At 34.7% G+C, this 19,577-nt stretch overlaps 1 protein-coding gene across 6 annotated transcripts in view; it reads right to left on the bottom strand.

Annotated features, from left to right (window-relative positions):
• Positions 1-423: 423 nt before the first annotated feature.
• Positions 424-19,577, bottom strand: part of WAC (WW domain containing adaptor with coiled-coil) — an 85,164-nt gene continuing 66,010 nt past the window's right edge. For 5 of the 6 annotated variants that reach the window (XM_032395883.1, XM_032395881.1, XM_032395878.1 and 2 more), the window contains 7 exons: positions 12,361-12,606; positions 10,861-10,983; positions 9,831-9,979; positions 6,606-6,724; positions 4,934-5,120; positions 3,778-3,905; positions 424-1,875 (listed from right to left, as the gene is read on the bottom strand). In XM_032395883.1, the coding sequence (XP_032251774.1) occupies positions 1,806-1,875; positions 3,778-3,905; positions 4,934-5,120; positions 6,606-6,724; positions 9,831-9,979; positions 10,861-10,983; positions 12,361-12,606 (1,022 nt within the window). In that variant the 3' untranslated portion in view covers positions 424-1,805. The remainder of the gene's footprint in view (positions 1,876-3,777; positions 3,906-4,933; positions 5,121-6,605; positions 6,725-9,830; positions 9,980-10,860; positions 10,984-12,360; positions 12,607-19,577) is intronic. The other variant, XM_032395879.1, reaches the window with a different exon arrangement.

Raw genomic sequence — 19,577 nt, 5'->3', positions numbered from 1 at the left:
GTTTCCAGTATTAGATTTTAATTCCTCTTAATTACACTGGAACATTTTTTGTATTTTAGAAAGTATCATTCATACTATCACTTACATTTTACTTTTTAAAGTTTATTGAAAGGTCTGAGCATTATCATCTATACTTTAAATATGCTTCAAGCACAAGAGCAATTTTGGAATTTTCATATCCAAAAATGCAGTAACATTAATGTCTAACATCACAAAATAAGCCCTTGGTGCTGGCAGTTCTGAAAGCACATAAATACATCCGCTTCAACAGGGAAAAAAAAAGTCTCTAGATCGGGTAAGATTTTGAAATTAAAATTAAATTTTCTGCATAAAGAAACCCTTGTGATTTAATACTGGCAGTGTCATGCTAAGGCCATGTGACCAATATTTTAGAAAAGAAAAAAAAAAGCCAAGGTAATTTTATAGTAGCAATAGTTTCTTTTTTTATTTTAATATACTTTAGGAAACAATATACAAAGCTGAGCTTTCCCACCATTTCCAGATAACAGAAGGAAGCTCCAATTACACAAATTTAGCGTTTTGTGATGGCTAAGAACAGCAGTCAGCACCAGACTTGAACAGTTAGCTACAACACAAACATCCTTCAAAATGAAATGTCATAATAGCAAGACAGGTTAAACCAGGGTTTATAACAAATGACAACCACTTGGGAAGTGACTTAATCATTCTTGTTGAATTTCATATTTCATTAAATATCTTATACACAATTTCCTGTTAATATGCCTTAAACAAAACCTCCCTTAAGGAATTATTTCAATTAAGTATAAATATTCAACAAGAATAGTTCTGATAAAGAAGTCCCAGGTAGTTCAAATTCTAATATGCATTGACCGAAGGAAAAGAAAAATTAACAATTTTTTGTTTGTTTTAACATGTTTATTACAACAGATACAATTCACATCTGACTAGCTTTGTTTCCTCTTTCCCCTCCCACAACCATGTTCATTGGGCCATTTCCTTATATTTGAGCAATCAATGTACTTTCAGCACACATGCCCAGCAGTACTTTAAGTCCATTCTTACAGGGTGCAAATGGATTTCAATAATTTATACAAACAAGTGGGTTATGCTCAATCACTGCAATTTTAAGCTACTGTACACAGGAATGAAAAGGTTATAGAAAAGTGCCATAGCAACAGTGCCTTAAGAAAGGAGAAAAAGAGGAGCCTTAAAAAAATGGATAAAATCAGATCAAGGATTTCAGAGGGAAATGGAACACACGGGAAATGAAAAACATTTCTCTGCAAAACAAATGGAGAAGCACTGCTCTTGATCAGGTGCAAGTGTGGAAACAGTTTCATGATATTTTGTACACTGCCCATATGGTTCAAAATCGCATCCTTAGACACAGATCGCCTGGCGCTTGCACTGAATTTTTGAAAATGCAAGATTTCTGAATGATAAATTAACCCCCCAAATTTTTTTTTTAAAAAAAGCTAATTTTGCAGACAGGTGTACATGTAAAAGGCTAGGTATTTAGCCACCTCAGCATTGATTAGTTTTGGATGTCTAAGCTCTGTTACACATGGCTTCCCATGGCTTCACTCTACAAAACATATTTACAACGTGAAGAATACATCTACAAGAAATCTACATTTCAAGGGTTTTACAAATCAATCTTGTATCTTTCCCCTGAATTGACTCTCACAGACCCCGTCCCCTTGTCATTTCCTTTGCCCAGCTTAACGGTCCAAAGTCTACTTAAATGCAGCTCAAAAATGTTAAGATTGGGCAATAAGATTTACAGTTTCTGTACGCAAAACCATGTGCAATTATTCACATCTTCACACCATGAAGGAATTCTGATTTTTTAGCTTTTCGAGTTCCTTAATTTGTTGTCTCAAAAATAGTATCCTGAAAAATAAAAGAAGGCATTAGAACTTGTGTGGTTCATATAAATGTTACAGAAAAACCAAACAGAACTTTAACTACAGAAATATCTTAAAAAGATAAAATGAGTAAACTACAATTAAAACTTAGTAATTAAAAATGGATTAATCTAGGGGCACCTGGGTGGCTCAGTCAGTTAGGTGTCCTGACTCTTGGTTTCGGCTCAGGTCCTGATCTCAGGGTCATGAGATCAAGCCCCACAGGGGGCTCTTGTGCTCAGCAGGGAGTCTGCTTGAAATTCTCCCTCTCTCTGCCCCCCCAAATAAATAAATCTTTAAAAATGAATAAATATGGATTAGCCTAGAGTTAAAATGACCAGTGAATGTATGATGTATTAAAGAATTAGGACAACAAAAGTTAGAATGTTTCCTAGTTTTCTAACAATTTCTCAATAATCTGACTATAAAGATTGATTTAAAATGTGGTTTGTTTGCTGTATCAAAGACAGACAGACAGACACACACAGCAGCAGGTATTAAATACGAGACAAACTTATACTGCATATGTTTTCTAGGCCACAACAGAGTAAGCCTAGAATTAACTAGGTGCAAGAGACTTAATCATATTAAAGAACAATTCTCAATATAAACATAGGCTCAGAAAAATAGAGCTGAGTCAAAGTCCAACTGACATGCATATTTTAAAAAACTAGATTTCTATGAACTTCATAAAACTGTTCCCCTTCTGACCTCTCTCTTCTGTATATTTACTGCCTGTACCAGTGAATTAGGCATAATCATAAAGTGGCTTGGTATTTACCAGTGTACACTGTGTCAATAGTTGAGGCTGCAAATAATTTCCTAAAAGTCAAATCATCTGTCTTATTAAGCCAAAATGTGGTCAAATTTTATGTATGTTTGAAGTACTTTCAGAGCAATCCTAGAGTAAACAAATCCCAGTTGATATTCACAATGTAACTCCAGACAGTTTAGTAATTGAAAGATTAGGTAAAAACTTACTTTTCCAAGTTTACTATAAATTCCAACTTGGTATTTATTAAATATTTGTGGTTTCATGTTAAGACTAACTCTACTTGTGACCCAGTGACTTAAATAGACAGGATGTGAGAGGCCATTAAAAGTTTGTCCTTGATTTTGTAAGATGCACTTAAAAAGTATCTATACTATTTACTGGGATGTAGACAGCCTTACTTGAGCAGGTTACTAGACTAAGAAATGTGAGACAGTAAGAGTTTAGGTGAAAACAATTCAGAAAATAGATATACTTGCTAGACAACTAAATTTCCAAGGGATCTATAGGTGATCCAAAGACAATGTAAATAGTGATTTGAAATTTCAACTGAAACAAGTACGCTCAGCAATAGAGGACTATCCTCGATTGAAGAGGAGACCAATTAGTTGCTGTCAACAATTTTTTTAAAGGTTACAGTATACTTAACATACAGTGTTCTAACATTGCACTTTTTAAATATTACTGTACCTTACATTAAGAATAAAGTCTAATGAAGCATTTACCATGCGTTAGAAAACTAAAATCTAGATGCCATTACCATTTACCAGGAATATTAGTTAAATTATAAAAATGCAGTCATAGTGTGGGATGCCTGGGTGGCTTAGTCGGTTGAGCATCCGACTCTTGGTTTCGGCTCAGGTCATGATCCTCATGGGTCTTGAGACAGAGCCCCGTGTCAGGCTCCGCACTCAGCGGGGAGTATGCTTGAAGATTCTCTCCCCCTGCCCCCCACCTCTAAAATAAATACATCTTTTTTGTAATGCAGTTACAGTGTTATGGAACATGACATATCAAAGAGAACTTTAAATTCAGAAATGAAATTTGATTTATATTCTTCAGTCTGATTTAAGATCTATAATGCTAAGACAAAAATTCTGTCCATGAAAAACTTACCTTTGCTCTCGCAAAGTTGCTTGAATTTCACATACTCGGACTAAAGATCTTAAATTTTTTAATTCAGTACAAATTTCTGACATGTGAACACTTCCCATATTATGGGCTTCTTCTCGCAATCTCGATGCCTATAGATAGATAAATAAAGATCACATAAAATATAAATCACAATCACATACAAAAAAACATTAAATTTCTGAGTACAACTTTATACCAAGATTACAGAGTAATTCTTCTCATTTAAATCCACAAAAATGATAGTGAATCTAAGGGGGAAAATGATTTTTTTTAAAAAAAAAAAGCAAAAACAAAAAAACCAGTCTCTAATGGTGGAAGGTACTTTTCAAAATTTCCCCCTTCAACTTCTGGAGAAAATAGTATTTCCAATTTCAGTACTGCATAGCACTAGGATAGAAGAACTCATGATTTGTGGTTAATAAAAGGTGCTGAGTCAGCCAGAGTAAAGTTCAGGAGTAACACTGATAAAAGGGCCTTTACTGTATTCTTGGGTCATAAGATACACAACATTATCTCTGTGAACTTAAGAGAAAATTTCAGACAGTAAACCGCTAAAAGAGAGAAGAAGCCAATGGCAGTAATTAGAATGTCCAAAGGTCCCTCATTCCAGAGCAAAACTGTTTCCTAACTTCTAGTTGCTAGTCTAGCGGAGAGATGTAAGAGTAGTCGTATGAAGAAGTTCTAAAACTATGAGAGCGGCTGGCTGAGTGGAAAAAGCACACTGGCTTTGAGCCCCATCACTGTTTTAACTGGGTGACCTTGATATGTAATTTATTTGGTCCTAAGGGCCTCATCGGTAAAATGGGAGAACTCATTATCTGTCCTGGTTAACAGTTTTGAGAAGTGCAAAAAATTAAGCACTCAGCACCGTGCTAAATGCTGAGTATTTGATAATGGTAGCTATAACAATAATTATATTAAAATATTTTATGTGAAACCATAAAATATTATCTCATAAATACCTTACAGTAAGTATTTACCAAATATTTTATAGAGTGACTATAAGCAATCTAATTAGAAATTAGTTATTTCAAATGTAGCTTAAATTCAGTGACCTAGATTAGATTTTCTAGAAGTAGAAGTTATATTTTGTCACTCATCCACAGGTAAAACATCTGCTGTGAATCATGTAACATACCTGCTTCTCTGCATGATCTGCAGGCCATCCTTGAACATGTTTTATGAGATTTTCATTAAAGTGTGCTGCTAGCGTAGGTGTTAATGAACACGTAGGTCGGGCAGATGAATTCTGTGGTACAACGGTTGCATTTGATGCATTACTACTAGAAGTATGATTTGGACCAGGCGATGGACTTCTCTGGCTACTGGAAGAGAAAACAGAATTGAATGTGCACTATGTTTTAAAAAGTAGGTATCCTAGAAATTGTCAATACCTTCTATTAAATTAAAGATATCCAAATTCCTAAGAAAAATTTGTTATATTAACATCAAATAAACAGAATTTAAAATCCAAAGTGTATTTATAACATGTATTCCTCTAACACACTTTTGGGGGGAAAAGAGCCCTTTTAGTAACACTAATGTCAGTTAAATTTAAACTAATAGTGCTCTCCAAATTCCATAGCAGGACCTGTTGGTTTTGTATACCAGAAACACTAGTAAGAATGTAACTAAGAAATGGTCACATTTTAACAGTTGTAGATATAAGGCACAACTGAATAGTCTATCTTAAATACATGTAGATGAGGGGAAAAATCTATTGCCTTTGTTTAACATCAGAATGAAGTATTCAATCAGAGGGTAGATAATGTGAAGCAAAATACAGGCATCTTATTGGACAGCAATGAATGAGTTTAGTGGCAAAATAAGACCAAAAACGTAATACTCTGAGATTGGTTGTCTTCTTCTAAAACTGAATGGTTTGGGCTAGGGTTTGGGGATATGGTGGTGAGAACCAAAAATTTAATCACCCAAGTTGATTTCCTACCTGCTTCACCAGACTTGGCTCTGAATGAATTTCAGTTATTTCCAAAAACTAAATCTCCCAAAGGATGAAGAGTTTTCAACACTGAGGATATTTAAAATAATACTGCAGCCTCTAAAGACAATTTAAAAGAAGAATTTCCCAAAAATGTTCTGAGCAATGGCAACATTGCTGGAGTAAGTAGACAGCTTCCCAAGGTGATTATTTTGAAGGGAACAACTCTCATTTGGATGTATAAGTTCTGAAATGCTTGTTTAGAAAACAACAATAAAAACAACAGTTGAATTATTTTGCCACCTCATAGCAAGAAATAAAAATAGGAAAATCAATCAAATGAAAATCATTTTAAAGTTGTATTTGTTAATTAACAAAGAAACGTGACAACACAATACAGCCCTATCTGACAAGCAATCCACACAGGGGTCAGAGCTGAAGCTATTAGGAAAACCTGACACATACCAGTTGGGAAATATCGGCCTATGTTTTAAATTTAACATTTTTGGCTTCATCAATACACTCAAATCTAAAGCTGCTATGAGGAGGTTAAAAATGAGGTCATTTCCAACAAGTGAAGTATTACAGAATCAAGTGCCCTCTTTGTACAAGTATCACATATCCTATCATATTCTACTAAGTAAAATTCTAAAGAATCACTTTCTTCAAAAATAACCTGGCTTCCCTACTAGAGACAACAACCTACTTATAGATAAGATTTGCCTTTGTAAGTCTTTTAATACATAAAACTTAGGCTATCCATGAATTCTTCCAAGATCACATTCTATTATACATATATTTTTATAATATTCAAACAATGCAGCATGCAATATTAAGGAAAAAAATAATGTTTCAACACATATCAACTTACTTTGAGCGCTGAAGACTTCGAGGAGAGACAGGTTCATGACCTTGCTGCTTGTCAGCAGTTACAGGCTGTTGCGTGGCCGATTGTGAAACCGGTCCTTGCTTAACTACTGGAGTACTAACCTGAAATGTCAAAATCTGGTGAGATAGGCTTCTATCACATAGATAAATACCATGGAAACTAGATAAAAGCACAAGTACTACCAATGAAAAGTCCCTATTATTTCTATTCTTTAGTAATTTATTTTTGCTTTTAATACTTTTTTTAAATTAACATATATTATTTGTTTCAGGGGTACAGGTCTGTGATTCATCAGTCTTAGACAATTCACAGCGCTCACCATAGCATTTTTTTAATTCTTTAGTAATTTTTAAGATAACATGAGCTGTCCTAATTGTTTCATAATAAAACTGGTATTAGTGATACAGACATATTTAATTATGTAAATCATGGTCATTTAAGTTCCCAAATCCACACACACCTCCAAATCTAGCTGGATAATCTTAAACTCCAAAAAATCTAGAGATTTAAAAAATTAGAATCAAATGAAGTTCACGTAGTTAGAAGAGAGTCTAGTTTTGAGACTAAGATCTAATTTCTTCATAAAATGGCCCAAGGCCATAAAGATTATTTTCTTAGCAGCAGAACAGCACAAGAAACTACTTCTAATGTTGAGCCCAGTTTTCTTTCCAATACACTAAAATAGCTCTTCTGATTTACTGTTACTTTTATATCAATAAAGACTAATGTTACCACCTCCTAAAAATACAGCTGCTCAAATTTCAACCACATATGCAGAGAATGTATAGACTGGTTATTAGAGAATGAGCTACGGCCCATATAAAATTCAACTGGAGTGGTCTTCAAAAAGATGGTACCCTACAGAGGTGGAACAAGAGGTCCATGATTATCAAGTGGGGATATATATACTATACATATTTAGATGCCACAGAGAGAGAAAACAAGTACTTTTAAATATAAGCCCCAAATTAAGGCAGAGAGACATAAGTCATATCCTCCAATAGCAGTTTAAAAAAAAAAATTTTTTTTTAAAGATTTGAGAGAGAGAGAGAGAACATGGGGGGGGGGGGGCAGAGAGAAGCAGACTCCCTGCTGAGCTCAATCCCCAGACCCTGAGGTCATGACCTGAGCTGAAGGCAGATGCTTGATCGACTGAGCCACCCAGGCGCCCCTTCGTTTTTTTGTTTTTCGTTTTTTTAAATTAATATGCTCCCAAAAAAATCTGGATAGATTTTTTTCTTTTTTTACTTCTGAACATAAAAGAACATGTTCTTTTATAAAGAACATTTTTATAAGGTCTACATCATATTACTGAATGCCCACTTTAAAAAAAAAAAAAAAACTTGGAAAAATTTTCATATGTTAAAAATTGTTAGCCATATGCTTAAGGGATTTGAAATGCTAATTTTATAAATGACTGTAAAACTAACATTGCCACTTCACTTTTAGTCATCATTTATTGTACTCTTAAGATACCACCCTGAGGATGAGTCTTAAGCTCTAGTAATAAGGTTTCTATTGCTGAAACTCACATTTTTATTCTTCTCCCATCAAAATGCAAACAATAAGAAATTGTGTAATAAACTAATACATTTAACACAGAATTAAAAACAAAAAAAACAAAAAACCCAATCCAGACTGACCCTAAAATATGCTTAGGTAAATGACTTAAATAGGGAAGGGATGAGCCAATAGGAAGACCTAAAAGCTGGCCTACCAGTTTCAAGTTATGTTTCAATGCATTTTTATTTTAAGGCTTCTGTTTATGATTTTATTTCAATATAAAATTTTTGGCAGGACGCCTGGCTGGCTGAGTAGGTAGAGCATTCGACTCTTACCTCAGGGTTGTGAGTTTGAGCCCCACATTGAGTAGAGATTGCTTAAAAATAAAATCTTAAAAAAAAAAAATTCTTTGGCATAAAAGATTGAAATAGCCCACTTTTTAATTAAAAAGAATTTCCTAAATTTACAATTAAAAAAAAAAAAAAACAGGGCGCCTGGGTGGCCCAGTTGGTTAAGCGACTGCCTTCGGCTCAGGTCATGATCCTGGAGTCCCTGGATGGAGTCCCGCATCGGGCTCCCTGCTCGGCAGGGAGCCTGCTTCTCCCTCTGACCCTCCCCCCTCTCATGTGCTCTCTCTCTCTCATTCTCTCTGTCTCAAATAAATAAATAAAAAAAAAATCTTAAAAAGAAAAAAAAAACAATTGCAACTTGCATATACTAACTTCCAAATCTTTTAATGTTTTTGCTGGTGGTATACAAAGCAAAGAATGAGTGTAACTGGGATTTGCTTACAAATTTGTGGGCAAGACTCAAATGATGTAGTACAAAATCTGAGTGCAGCATTGTTAAGGTCCTGTTTATAGTCCAGTAAGAACAGACCAACAATTTTTAACTGCTCTGGGGAGCCACCCATGCAAGATTTTGCTTGGATAAACACAGGTAGCACAGCTTAGTAAAATGGGTTGTGTTCAGGAAGACGGAGTCCTCAAATCCTGAGTCCACCACAAAAACTAGATTTAACTGCAGGCTTCATTTTCTTATCTATCAAATGAAGCAAAGAGTAGTTGATTCTCATGATGTGAAGTTAAATACATATAAAGCTCGTAGCACAGAAACGGACTCATTTCTAAAATAAAAGTATGGGAGGAAAAGCCACTGGAAAACCTGTTCTATCTTTTAGAGCTAAAAAATTCTACAAATATTAAGACAATTAGTATACCCTTCTTTATCCCACTCTCCATGTCACAAATCCCAAAGCCAGTAAGAGAAAACAATCAGCATGTAAAAGTAGCACAGATGATGGGACACCTGGGTGGCTCAGTCGGTTAAGCATCTGACTTTGGCTCAAGTCATGATCTCAGGGTTCTGGGATCAAGCCCCACATCTGGCTCCTGGCTCAGTGGGGAGTCTGCTTGTCCCTCTACCACCCCCCCACCCTGCTCATGCTTTCTCTCCCTCTCACTCTCAAATAAATATAATCTTTAATAATAATAATAATAATAAAAAGTGGCAGATGCAATTCCCTCCTCTAGCCCCCCTCAATTTACTAAGAATCTAACCTGCATCTATTCTCACCCATCATTCATTCCACCACTACTACATTCTCAAAAAGGGCTTTTTCTACAATACAGATTCTAAAACATTAAGCTTGTTTTTCCAAAAGTGAGTGCTTTCTTTTCCAAATTTCCCTCAAAGGCAACATACCTTTGGCTGTGATGAAACAGGAGGAGTACTAATCAAAGGTTTGATAGGGACTGTGTTAGTTTGAGGTGTGCTTATCCTTGGAGACACATACGATCTTGGGGATGATGCATCAGAAGTTAAAGACATTGGAGACTGATTAGATGGCTGGGCTGTGAAAAAGTGAAGCAATTAATTTCAAATAACCCAAAACTTCTGTAATATATGTGCAAAAGTCTTTCCATCTCTCCACATGCCGCCTGAACCCCAAAGAGAACACTTATCTGAGCAAGTCAGAATCTGAAATACTCACTGGGGCCACACAGACTAAATGAGCTGTGGATCAGAACCAAGCACACCCAATGTGTGCCTCCCCTAACCCCTTTCTAAGGCTGAAGCAAAAAGGTAAGCCTGAACCTATTCTCATATGGAAGGCATCCTCACCACTCTCATTTCTTTTTTATTCTACATTTAGGCCTTTATCTCCTGTCTCATGAGGCTCACCAGAGGGTTGTTGAGTCTTTTTCACTATTATATTTCAATTTTAGAACAAGTGTTCCTGGCTAAGTTTATCAGTTTTATGAACTGGGGCTGGGGGACAAGTCCAAATGACCCTTTCATTTCTCCTTTGTTCCCATGTAGGTCTCTTTCCATTGGATGCTTTCACAGAAAAAGAGAAATAGCTAATTTAAGAAAGGACTTGAGCATTTCTGTATCCTCTGGTCAAAAACCACCAAACATCAAGCCTGAACCAAACTTCAACTCAAAATATATTCAATGTTTCACAAAGATTGAGGACATATCAGTTTATGGAGTAAACTATTTCACTGACAAATTCTGAAGTAAATATATATTACAGATTTAATGGCAATACTGCAAGATAAATGTCAATGCTTGCCTCATCTCAAAAAAAAATACTGTAAATACTGGTGTTAAAAAAAAAATCAAACATCAAATCATTATAGCTAATCTCTTCAAAGACTAAAAAAAAATTTGCTATGAATCCCCCTCCAAATCAATATATAATTCTAGTGATACCTAAGAAAATCAATACCTTGTGTAGAGAGCTGAGCAGCTTGAGAAATCAAAGAAGTTATGTTGAAAGCAGATGGTCCAGCAGTAAGAAACTTATGAATTATAGACTGCAATGAGGCTTGTGTCACAGCTGCTGTAAGAACTAAAAACATATCTTAAATTAAAATAAAAACACAAGAGGCATATTACGGCATTAGTAACAACTTGAAAACTCAAAAAACCCCCAGGGGAAACTGCAGTGTTTCAAACTAGAACTCTCAAAACAGAAATCTAGAAGATAAGAGTAATAAAATGGCTGAGCAGGGAACCCGATGCGGGGCTTGATCGCAGCACTCTGGGATCATGACCTGAGCCAAAGGCAGATGCCCAATGACTGAACCACCCAGGCATCCCCTGGAACTTCTGATTATACCTGAAACCTATTCACTGATACCTAAAGGGCTTAGTAGGTTACATGGAATTAACTGGATAAATGGTAGCTATTTCATGCAAATGCTTTATTAGACAAGCTGACCACTCAAACCCTGCAACAACCTTTTAAAAACAGACATTAAAAAGCTAGGTAATTTAAGAACATCATGTATTTTCAGAGCACAAGATCTTTTATTATTGACATTTCTTATGCTATCATTTCTTTATAAACTGTTTAAGAGCCCCACTTTCCCTAGTAAAACATGTACCTATCATGTAGGAGAATGGCATAGTTACCTTAAAAGAATAAAATCAAAATGCAGAAAAGTACAAAAAAACCCCCAGAATTATTGACCAACTAGCCTGAAATAGCTCCATTTTTAAGATAAAGGAAGAACTTAACCACTTAACACTACTGTTAAATATATTATGTGACAATGTACACAAGTCAAAATCGACTATTCTAAACAAAATTTTGCAATGCTCTCAGGACTATTTCAATGGCTTGTGAATTAAAACTACATGCACTTTTATTCAGACTTCTTTGAGGTGGCTCCCGTAAGTAATTTAGTAGCATACTGAAAAGCAAAGTTGGAATTAACAATGCAATTAACTAGGAAAAACAGAAAAATGTTAACCATTACCTCCCATCTCAAATTTTTTTTCAAGTATTCTAAGAAGGAACTACCTGAATTCCTACTTTGAGTAATTAGCCTATTTTTAATACTCCAAATAATGATTTACCCATATACAAGAGGTTTTTTGAAATATGCTAGAATTCAAGTGTTTTTATATCAGTTTTGGAAAATGCTGTTTTTTAACTTAAAAAAAAATTTACCATACATATTACGCAAACAGAACAGCTTATTTCCAGTAACTACCAGATACAAAGCCAAGTCTTAAAAAAATACAGAAAAATCCAAGTATTGCTAACTCAATTACAATACCAAAGGCCTTAAACAATGGGGGATATAAATGTAAAAGAATGAAGCTCAAATGTGAATTTCAAAATGAAACAAAGACCATTCCTAAACTGGGGATTTTACTAATCACAGAATTCTGCACAATACAAATGAATTAAAAAAAATTGTTAACTATGAAAATTTACCTTCATTTATTTTGGATATGTCCACATTAGAATTATTAAGTTGCAGCGTGGCTTGCAAAGCAGGAAGCAGCTGTCTAAGAAGGTTTGGGTCCTGAAGTAATGGAGGTATTGGTGACTGTGGAACAGGAGAAACAGGGACTGCTGAAGCAGATGTTGGAGGTGCAGATGTGGGATTCAGTCCAGAGGCAGAAGATGTGGAAGGAGTTGTGCAAGAATGTGATACAGATTTGTCTCCTGGTGTTGACTCTAAGTAAAAAGGAGGTAACAAGGCTGAAAAAAATTACTCGAATAGAGGAAACTAGAACCAACATCAAAAAGTCAACTTTCATGTGCCAAACACCTAATTCAAGTGACCTCATTTAATTTTACCAAGGTAGCACAGAGGGGGCTCAGTAAATATTTGCCTGATTAGAATAATGAGGTAGGCATTTTTATATCCCAATTTCATAGGTGAGAAAAGTTCTCTGAACAAGAATATGTAACTTGCTTGAAATCACAAAACCTGGTAAAGCAGTGATTCAACCATATTCATGTCTGGTTCTAAAAGTACCATGTTCTGTTTACTAGTAATACTGTTTCAAACACAGTTACATATTAACTACATGTTCAAATAAGCTTCTATTAGGATAAAGGGACAATACAATTCTCTTGGACTTAATTTTAGGTGAAAATGTTTATGACCACAATAATAACCGTCCCAAACATGACAATGGCCTGAAAAGAAATCAGGACTGGCACCATGGTGAGCACCTCCAGAATGGGCTAAGGGGAGCAGATAAATGAGACTATGAATTTTTATACTTAACAACTGAGTTTCCAGATTACGTACTTTCCTTTTGTAATTAAATATATAAAGCACCTAGCTCTGTTTGTAGCATTTAAAAATTATCAGCACTAAAAAGAATCCTTTTTAAAGAGCAACCTCACCCATAATACCCTATATTCAAAAAAACCAAAAAACAAAAAACAAAAAAAAAAAAGTATAAAACTTGCATGGAAAATTATCATTATTTGAAAGCTGTCCTTGCAAATTATGTATATAGAGTCAATGCAATTGTGATGAAAACCCCAACAGCATTTTTGGCATCATTTGACAAGTTGATTCTATTAACTTATTTGAAAAAGGTTAAGGGCCAGTACAGCCATAAAATTCATGAAGAAAAAGAACACAGCTAGTGAAATGTGTCTTGCCAGTATGAAAACTTGTATTTAAAACAAAACCAATTTAAGGTAGATTAAACGTCTGTATGTACGTTTAAAATCTTTACAACTAGTAGACAAAAACAGGAAGGTATCTTTGACATCTAGATGCAGAAAATTACAAAAAGCAAACCAATTACATTCAAAGCATTGATAACCAAAGTACTTCTAAGGAACTTCTATAAATCAGAAAAGACAAACCCACATGATAGAAAAATGAACAAAAGACATGAAGTAAAGACATTCCACAGAAGTAAACTGAACGGTTTTAGAAAAAACTAATGATCAACCTCACTGATAATCAGAAAAACGTGAATTTAAATCAACAGGATATCCTTTTACGCTCACCAGAATGACAAAAACTTTAAAAATCTGACAATATCAAAAATTGAGAAGGTGTAGCAGGAACTTAACATTTCTGGTGGAGACTAAATTGATACAACCACATGGCAGAATAATCTGGCATTATCTAAGAAATTTGGAGATGCACACACTTGATGACCCAGTAATTCTCCTTAGGTATAATACCCTTAGAGAAACTATGATGTATGTAAATTGGGAGAAACATTCAACAATTTTTATAATACTATGCTTGTTTTTATTTTAGCACAAAACTAAAAAACTTCAATGTCCACCAACAGAAAGATGAACACGAACTGTATTTTCGTACCATGGAATTTTACTAATACAGTAACTTTAATGGAAGAAAAAAGAAACAGAGAACCTCTGGGTAAAAACATTAAGACTCAACTATTCAAGATGTTCATACATATTCTTACAATATTGGCCCAAAAACTAAATATGATGAAGATTTGCGAAAGTATCTTTAATTTCTCATATACACCCATTTCTTGAAGATTTTCAAATTCATATATACATTATATAACCCAAATTAAGACTGCTATTATGATGTATAAAAGTTCCAGGCACACTGCATTTGAGTATTACACTGCTACCTAATAACTGTAAATCCTCAATTCCAATTCTAAGAACTAAACATTCATTAGTCTTCACGTCCCCCACAGAAGCTGAGAATTACAAGCAAACTTACTAAAAAAGGACTCCTCTATCAGCCTTTTTATACCACTACTGTAATAGTCACAACAACTAAGGGCAATAGGCCTCTGAAGTATGGACCTCACAGCTGCTTTAAAATATATTTCATGGCTATGCTGATCAACTATGATCAAAACTTATAAAGTGTAAGACATCTGAATTTTTGGATGGCACGCATTTTAAAGGAGGGTTATTCAGTCTGCTGATATGTTCAACTTTGCAGTTCTGGATTCATAGACAAGTATACAGAAACTTGAATGAAATGAAGATTTTCCCTGTGTAAACCTGTCAGTTACTGCATTTTATGGGGTAATTAGAGACGACAGTAGCTGTTTTCTCCAGGATCATATTCCCTAAGAGTCAGCTTAGGGGATATATAGCTTAGGGGCCTTCTTGATTAATGTATAAAATGAAACAAGTTCTGTATTTTTACTTTCTGCATGAACAATCAAATTAGTACTTACATACCTCTGAAATGATCCCTACTCTTTTTGTTACTTTTATTGTTGCTTTCTTCTGTTTTTAATGATAGGAGATGGAGAAGGTGTTAACTGTTTTCAAATGTATTTTGATGCGGCTAAATCTACCCACAGATTTGAAAAATTAGCACAGCTTAAAAACTCTTCAGTGCTGCCCTTCAATCCAAAAGGAAACACCCCAAAATAGGAAACTAATACTTATCACTATAAAGAAATAAAGTAACAAAAACTAAATATCCTTAACTCCTAGTTCTAATAAGTTTACCTTAAGAAGTTTCTTCTGAAGTTTTGTGAGAGATCACTGAAAAGTAGTATGGAAACCAGTTGGTACTACTTACTATCTATGAGACCCCTGAACAGGTAACCTCTTTATCTAAAGGCCAGAATTTTTCTATTAAAAGGTTTGATTTTGAGTATTAGTTTTCAACAGAATATGTATCAGAATCATCTATAAACAAAACAGAACAGATACCTGGCCTCCACTCCTAATGAGCTTGGGAGGTCCAAGCGTATGTTGAACTTCTAAGAATTCTATGGGTGATTCTGACATCCCTTGCTGATTTTTGAAAAAATAGATTAGAGAGCTTCCAAGGTTGCTTTTAACATTAAAAACCAAAGGAAACAAAACCAAAACAAAATAAAGCAGCACAGCACAAACATACAGGAGTGAGTGGAATTAAGGATAAGATGCAAGACAGGAAAGTGCTAAACCTTTTTTCCAGGGCAGGTCCTCAGCATACTATTTTCTTACGGAGGTGTAACTGACATACAACATTATTAGTTTCAGGTGTTCAGCACTGTTATCTGTATATACTGTGAAATAATCACCAAACATAGTTACACAATTCTTTTTCTTGTGATGAGAACTTTCAAGATTTAGTCTCTTAGCAACTTTCAAATATGCAACAGTATTATTAACCACATAGTTGCCACACTGCACATCACATCCTCATGCTTTATTTTATAACTGGAAGTTTGTACCTTCTAACTTCCTTCACTCATTTCCCCCCAGGCAACCACCAATCTGTGCTCCGTATCTGTAAGCCTGGTTTTGTTTTTTAGATTCTTCATGTAAGTATTTCCACACTATTTTAAATAATGGCTCCACTCACCTCATCTCCCTAAAAGACATATCCATACAAATGCCCTTCCAAAGCATGTTACATGTTAAACATTTTACTTATTACTTACCTCAATCTACATGTATAACTGAGAACAACATATTGACTTTAATAATATAAATATAAAATGCTAAAAGGCAGTCTTAGTTTTACCATTAAAATATTACAAAAGAAAGGTACTAGTTGGGTACCTCTCCTCTGTGTTCTGAGTGCCCTAACACAGATCTACTATATTGCCCAACATCTTCTATTACATAGTTTATTATCTTTCCCTTCTATTAGAACTTGAATTTCTTCAGGAGAGGGATTTTGTTGTATTTACCTCTGTAGCCCTGGTAACAAAATAGGACTTGGCACCAAGATGGCATCAACATGTACTTGTTGAATGGGTGCCTGATTCTGCAATAAAGGCCCAGGTTCATGTACATGTGCTCTCCCTCTTAACCTCTAGGTTTAGAACTTTGGATAAAAGGGGGGAAAGCCTAAGGTTTCCATCCATAAATAACTGACAAAACAGACAATTAACAGCTTACTTTATGCTATTTTCATAAAGGTAACTATATATAGTCTTAGAGATAAATTTAACTTATGTAGGCTTATTTTAAATAATCTTATAAAATACTAAACCTCTCTTCCTTTTTTTTTGAAAAACACAGAAAGGAAACAGTCATCAAATATACTTTTTTTCTATATAGATATTTAATTTTAATTAACAATTCTATTTACCTGAAACCTTTTGATCTGGAATCTGTTAGGAAGTAAGGCTAATATACTTAACAACGTGCTTATACAAATTTGTATCAAACTAAACATAAACAAAAACTTGGGACCTTTGAAAATAGTTAAAGACAGAATTAAATGTACATAAGGGAATAAATGTAGTATTTTGTATTACAAAGCCATTTCTATAGGCTCTTCCACTTTTAAAGAGTATCACCCTCCAGTCTCAGTCTTTAAATGCAAACTTTCCCAAGCATTAAAAAAACCTAGCTTCCTTTGAGCATTTTTCAGTTTCTTACCTAACCTATTTTAAACTTAAATAAACTAAGTCACTTTCCCATTTGACATTTCTAAGACTTACAGACTTTTTTTAAATTTTTTTTTTTTAAAGATTTTATTTATTTATTTGACAGAGAGAGAGAGAGAGAGCACAAGTAGGCAGAGTGGCAGGCAGAAGGAGAGGGAGAAGCAGGCTCTCCGCTGAGCAGGGTGCCGGACGTGGGGCTCGATCCCAGGACCCCAGGATCATGACCTGAGCCGAAGGCAGCTGCTTAACCGACTGAGCCACCCAGGCGCCCCTAAGACTTACAGACTTCTAACCAACTGTTTAATATGAGCTTTAAAATAGGCTATCCTCTGATTTTTTTGTGTATACTCTTTGACAAAACTTCTTTCCCTTTATGCTTGTGAATATGAATTATTCATTTACATTTCCAATGCTTACCAGTAGGGGGCGCAACCTACCAGAGACTAAACGTCACATATAAATCAAATAGAAATCTGTTACTATACCCTGACTCTTTAAGTTTTAAGTAATATTCACCTCTTCTAATTCTAGGCACCCATTCAAAGTATCCAAGAGTATAAACCAAAGTAAAAATCTATTTCTGACCTACATTTTTTTGGTATGCCGAATAATTCCTTTTAGATCTACAATAAGATCTAAAAAGACACTGCACTTAAAAAGTAAAAAGTACTATATTGCATTTCTAATCAATTTCCTCTGATGCTTAGACAGTTGCTGTAATAATATTCAAAGGGACATGTGAACAAAGCTCAAACCACTGATGCAACAAGGGCAGCCTGTTTTGTTCTATTTTGTAGTAGTGGTATTATACTGAAGATGAGGACATGGAGAAGTTACAAAGGAAACAAAGTATTCAAATGTAGTAGAAAAAAAAACTGTAATAAGGTAGCTAGGTGACAGCACCTGGTATATAATCTGCGACTTTCATTTATTTTTAATTTGACAATTCATGAATATGTTAAATCATATATACACCCAGAACCTTTACTATGCATTTACAAAGGTACATAAGTATGGTGCTGATGTAAAATATATTAAGACATATTTCTGCAACTTGCTTTTTGTTCAACCAAGGAAATCTTTACGATAATACATATAAAGGATAAACATATTTTGCAACTCTTAACAGATTTTATTAAAAAGTGATTCCTGCAATAACCAACTTACTCCCACCAATTGTGCTTCCCCATATTCAACTGGTAATGGTCACTAAGCTCAAGGGTGAAAAATCTTATTTTAATCTTAATTTCCAGTATACATTGATAATCTTTCTCTTGAAAATTTTTACCCTGTTAAAATACATGTAACATAAAACCTACCATTTTAACCATTTCTAGGTTTACAACTCAGGGGCATTAAGTATTTACACATTACTGTGCAAACATCACCACTATCTCTCTCCAAAATTTTTTCGTCTCTCCAAACAAATTCTGTAACCAATTAGACAAGGGCGCTCCTTATCATCCCACTCCCTAGTAGCCACTATTCTACCTTCTGTCTCTATGAATCTGCCCATTCTAAGTACTGCATATTAAGTGGAATAACATTTGTCCTTTTGTGTCTGGCTTACTTCACTTACACTAAGGTCTTCAAGGTTCACTATGTTGCAGCAACATGTGTCAGAATCTCATTCCTTTTTAAGGCTGAGTAATAACACATTTATTTATTGTCCATCAGCTGATGGGACACTTGGACTGTTTCCAACTTTGGGCTATTGTAAATAAAACTGGTACAAACATCAGTGTATTAACACCTGTTTGATTCCCTTTCAATTCTTTTGGTTATATACCTAGGCAAAAAATTGGTTGATCCTATGGTAATTCTATGTTTCATTTTTTGAGGAACTGCTAAACGGTATTCCATAGGAGCTGCATCATTTTGCACTCTTAAAAGCACTGTACAAGGGGTCTAACATCCTCAAAAACCCTTATTTTCATTGCTGTTTTTGTAATAGTCATCCTAAGGATGTGAAATGTTATTTTATTGTAGTTTTGATATGCTTTCCCCGATGTTAAACCCCTTTTCATGTGCTTACTGCCTAGCCTTGGAGAACATGTCTATTCAAGTCCTTTGCAGATTTTTGAACTAGGCTGTTTCATTTAATTGTTCAGTTACAGGATTTCATATATTTGGATATTAATCCCTTATTAGATACATGATTTACAATTTACTTCCTCCCATTCTGTGGGTTGTCTTTTCACTCTAGAGTGCCCTCTGATGCACAAAAGTTTTAATTTTGATGAAGTCCAGTTCACCTATTTTTCCCTTTGTTGCCTGTGGTTTTTGTGTCACATCTAAGAAATCACAACCAAATCCAATGTCATAAAAATTTTC

The sequence above is a fragment of the Phoca vitulina genome, unplaced genomic scaffold (assembly GCF_004348235.1).
Source record: "Phoca vitulina isolate PV1807 unplaced genomic scaffold, GSC_HSeal_1.0 scaffold88, whole genome shotgun sequence".
NCBI lineage: Eukaryota > Metazoa > Chordata > Mammalia > Carnivora > Phocidae > Phoca > Phoca vitulina.
This window is presented reverse-complemented; position numbering and strand designations above follow the sequence as displayed.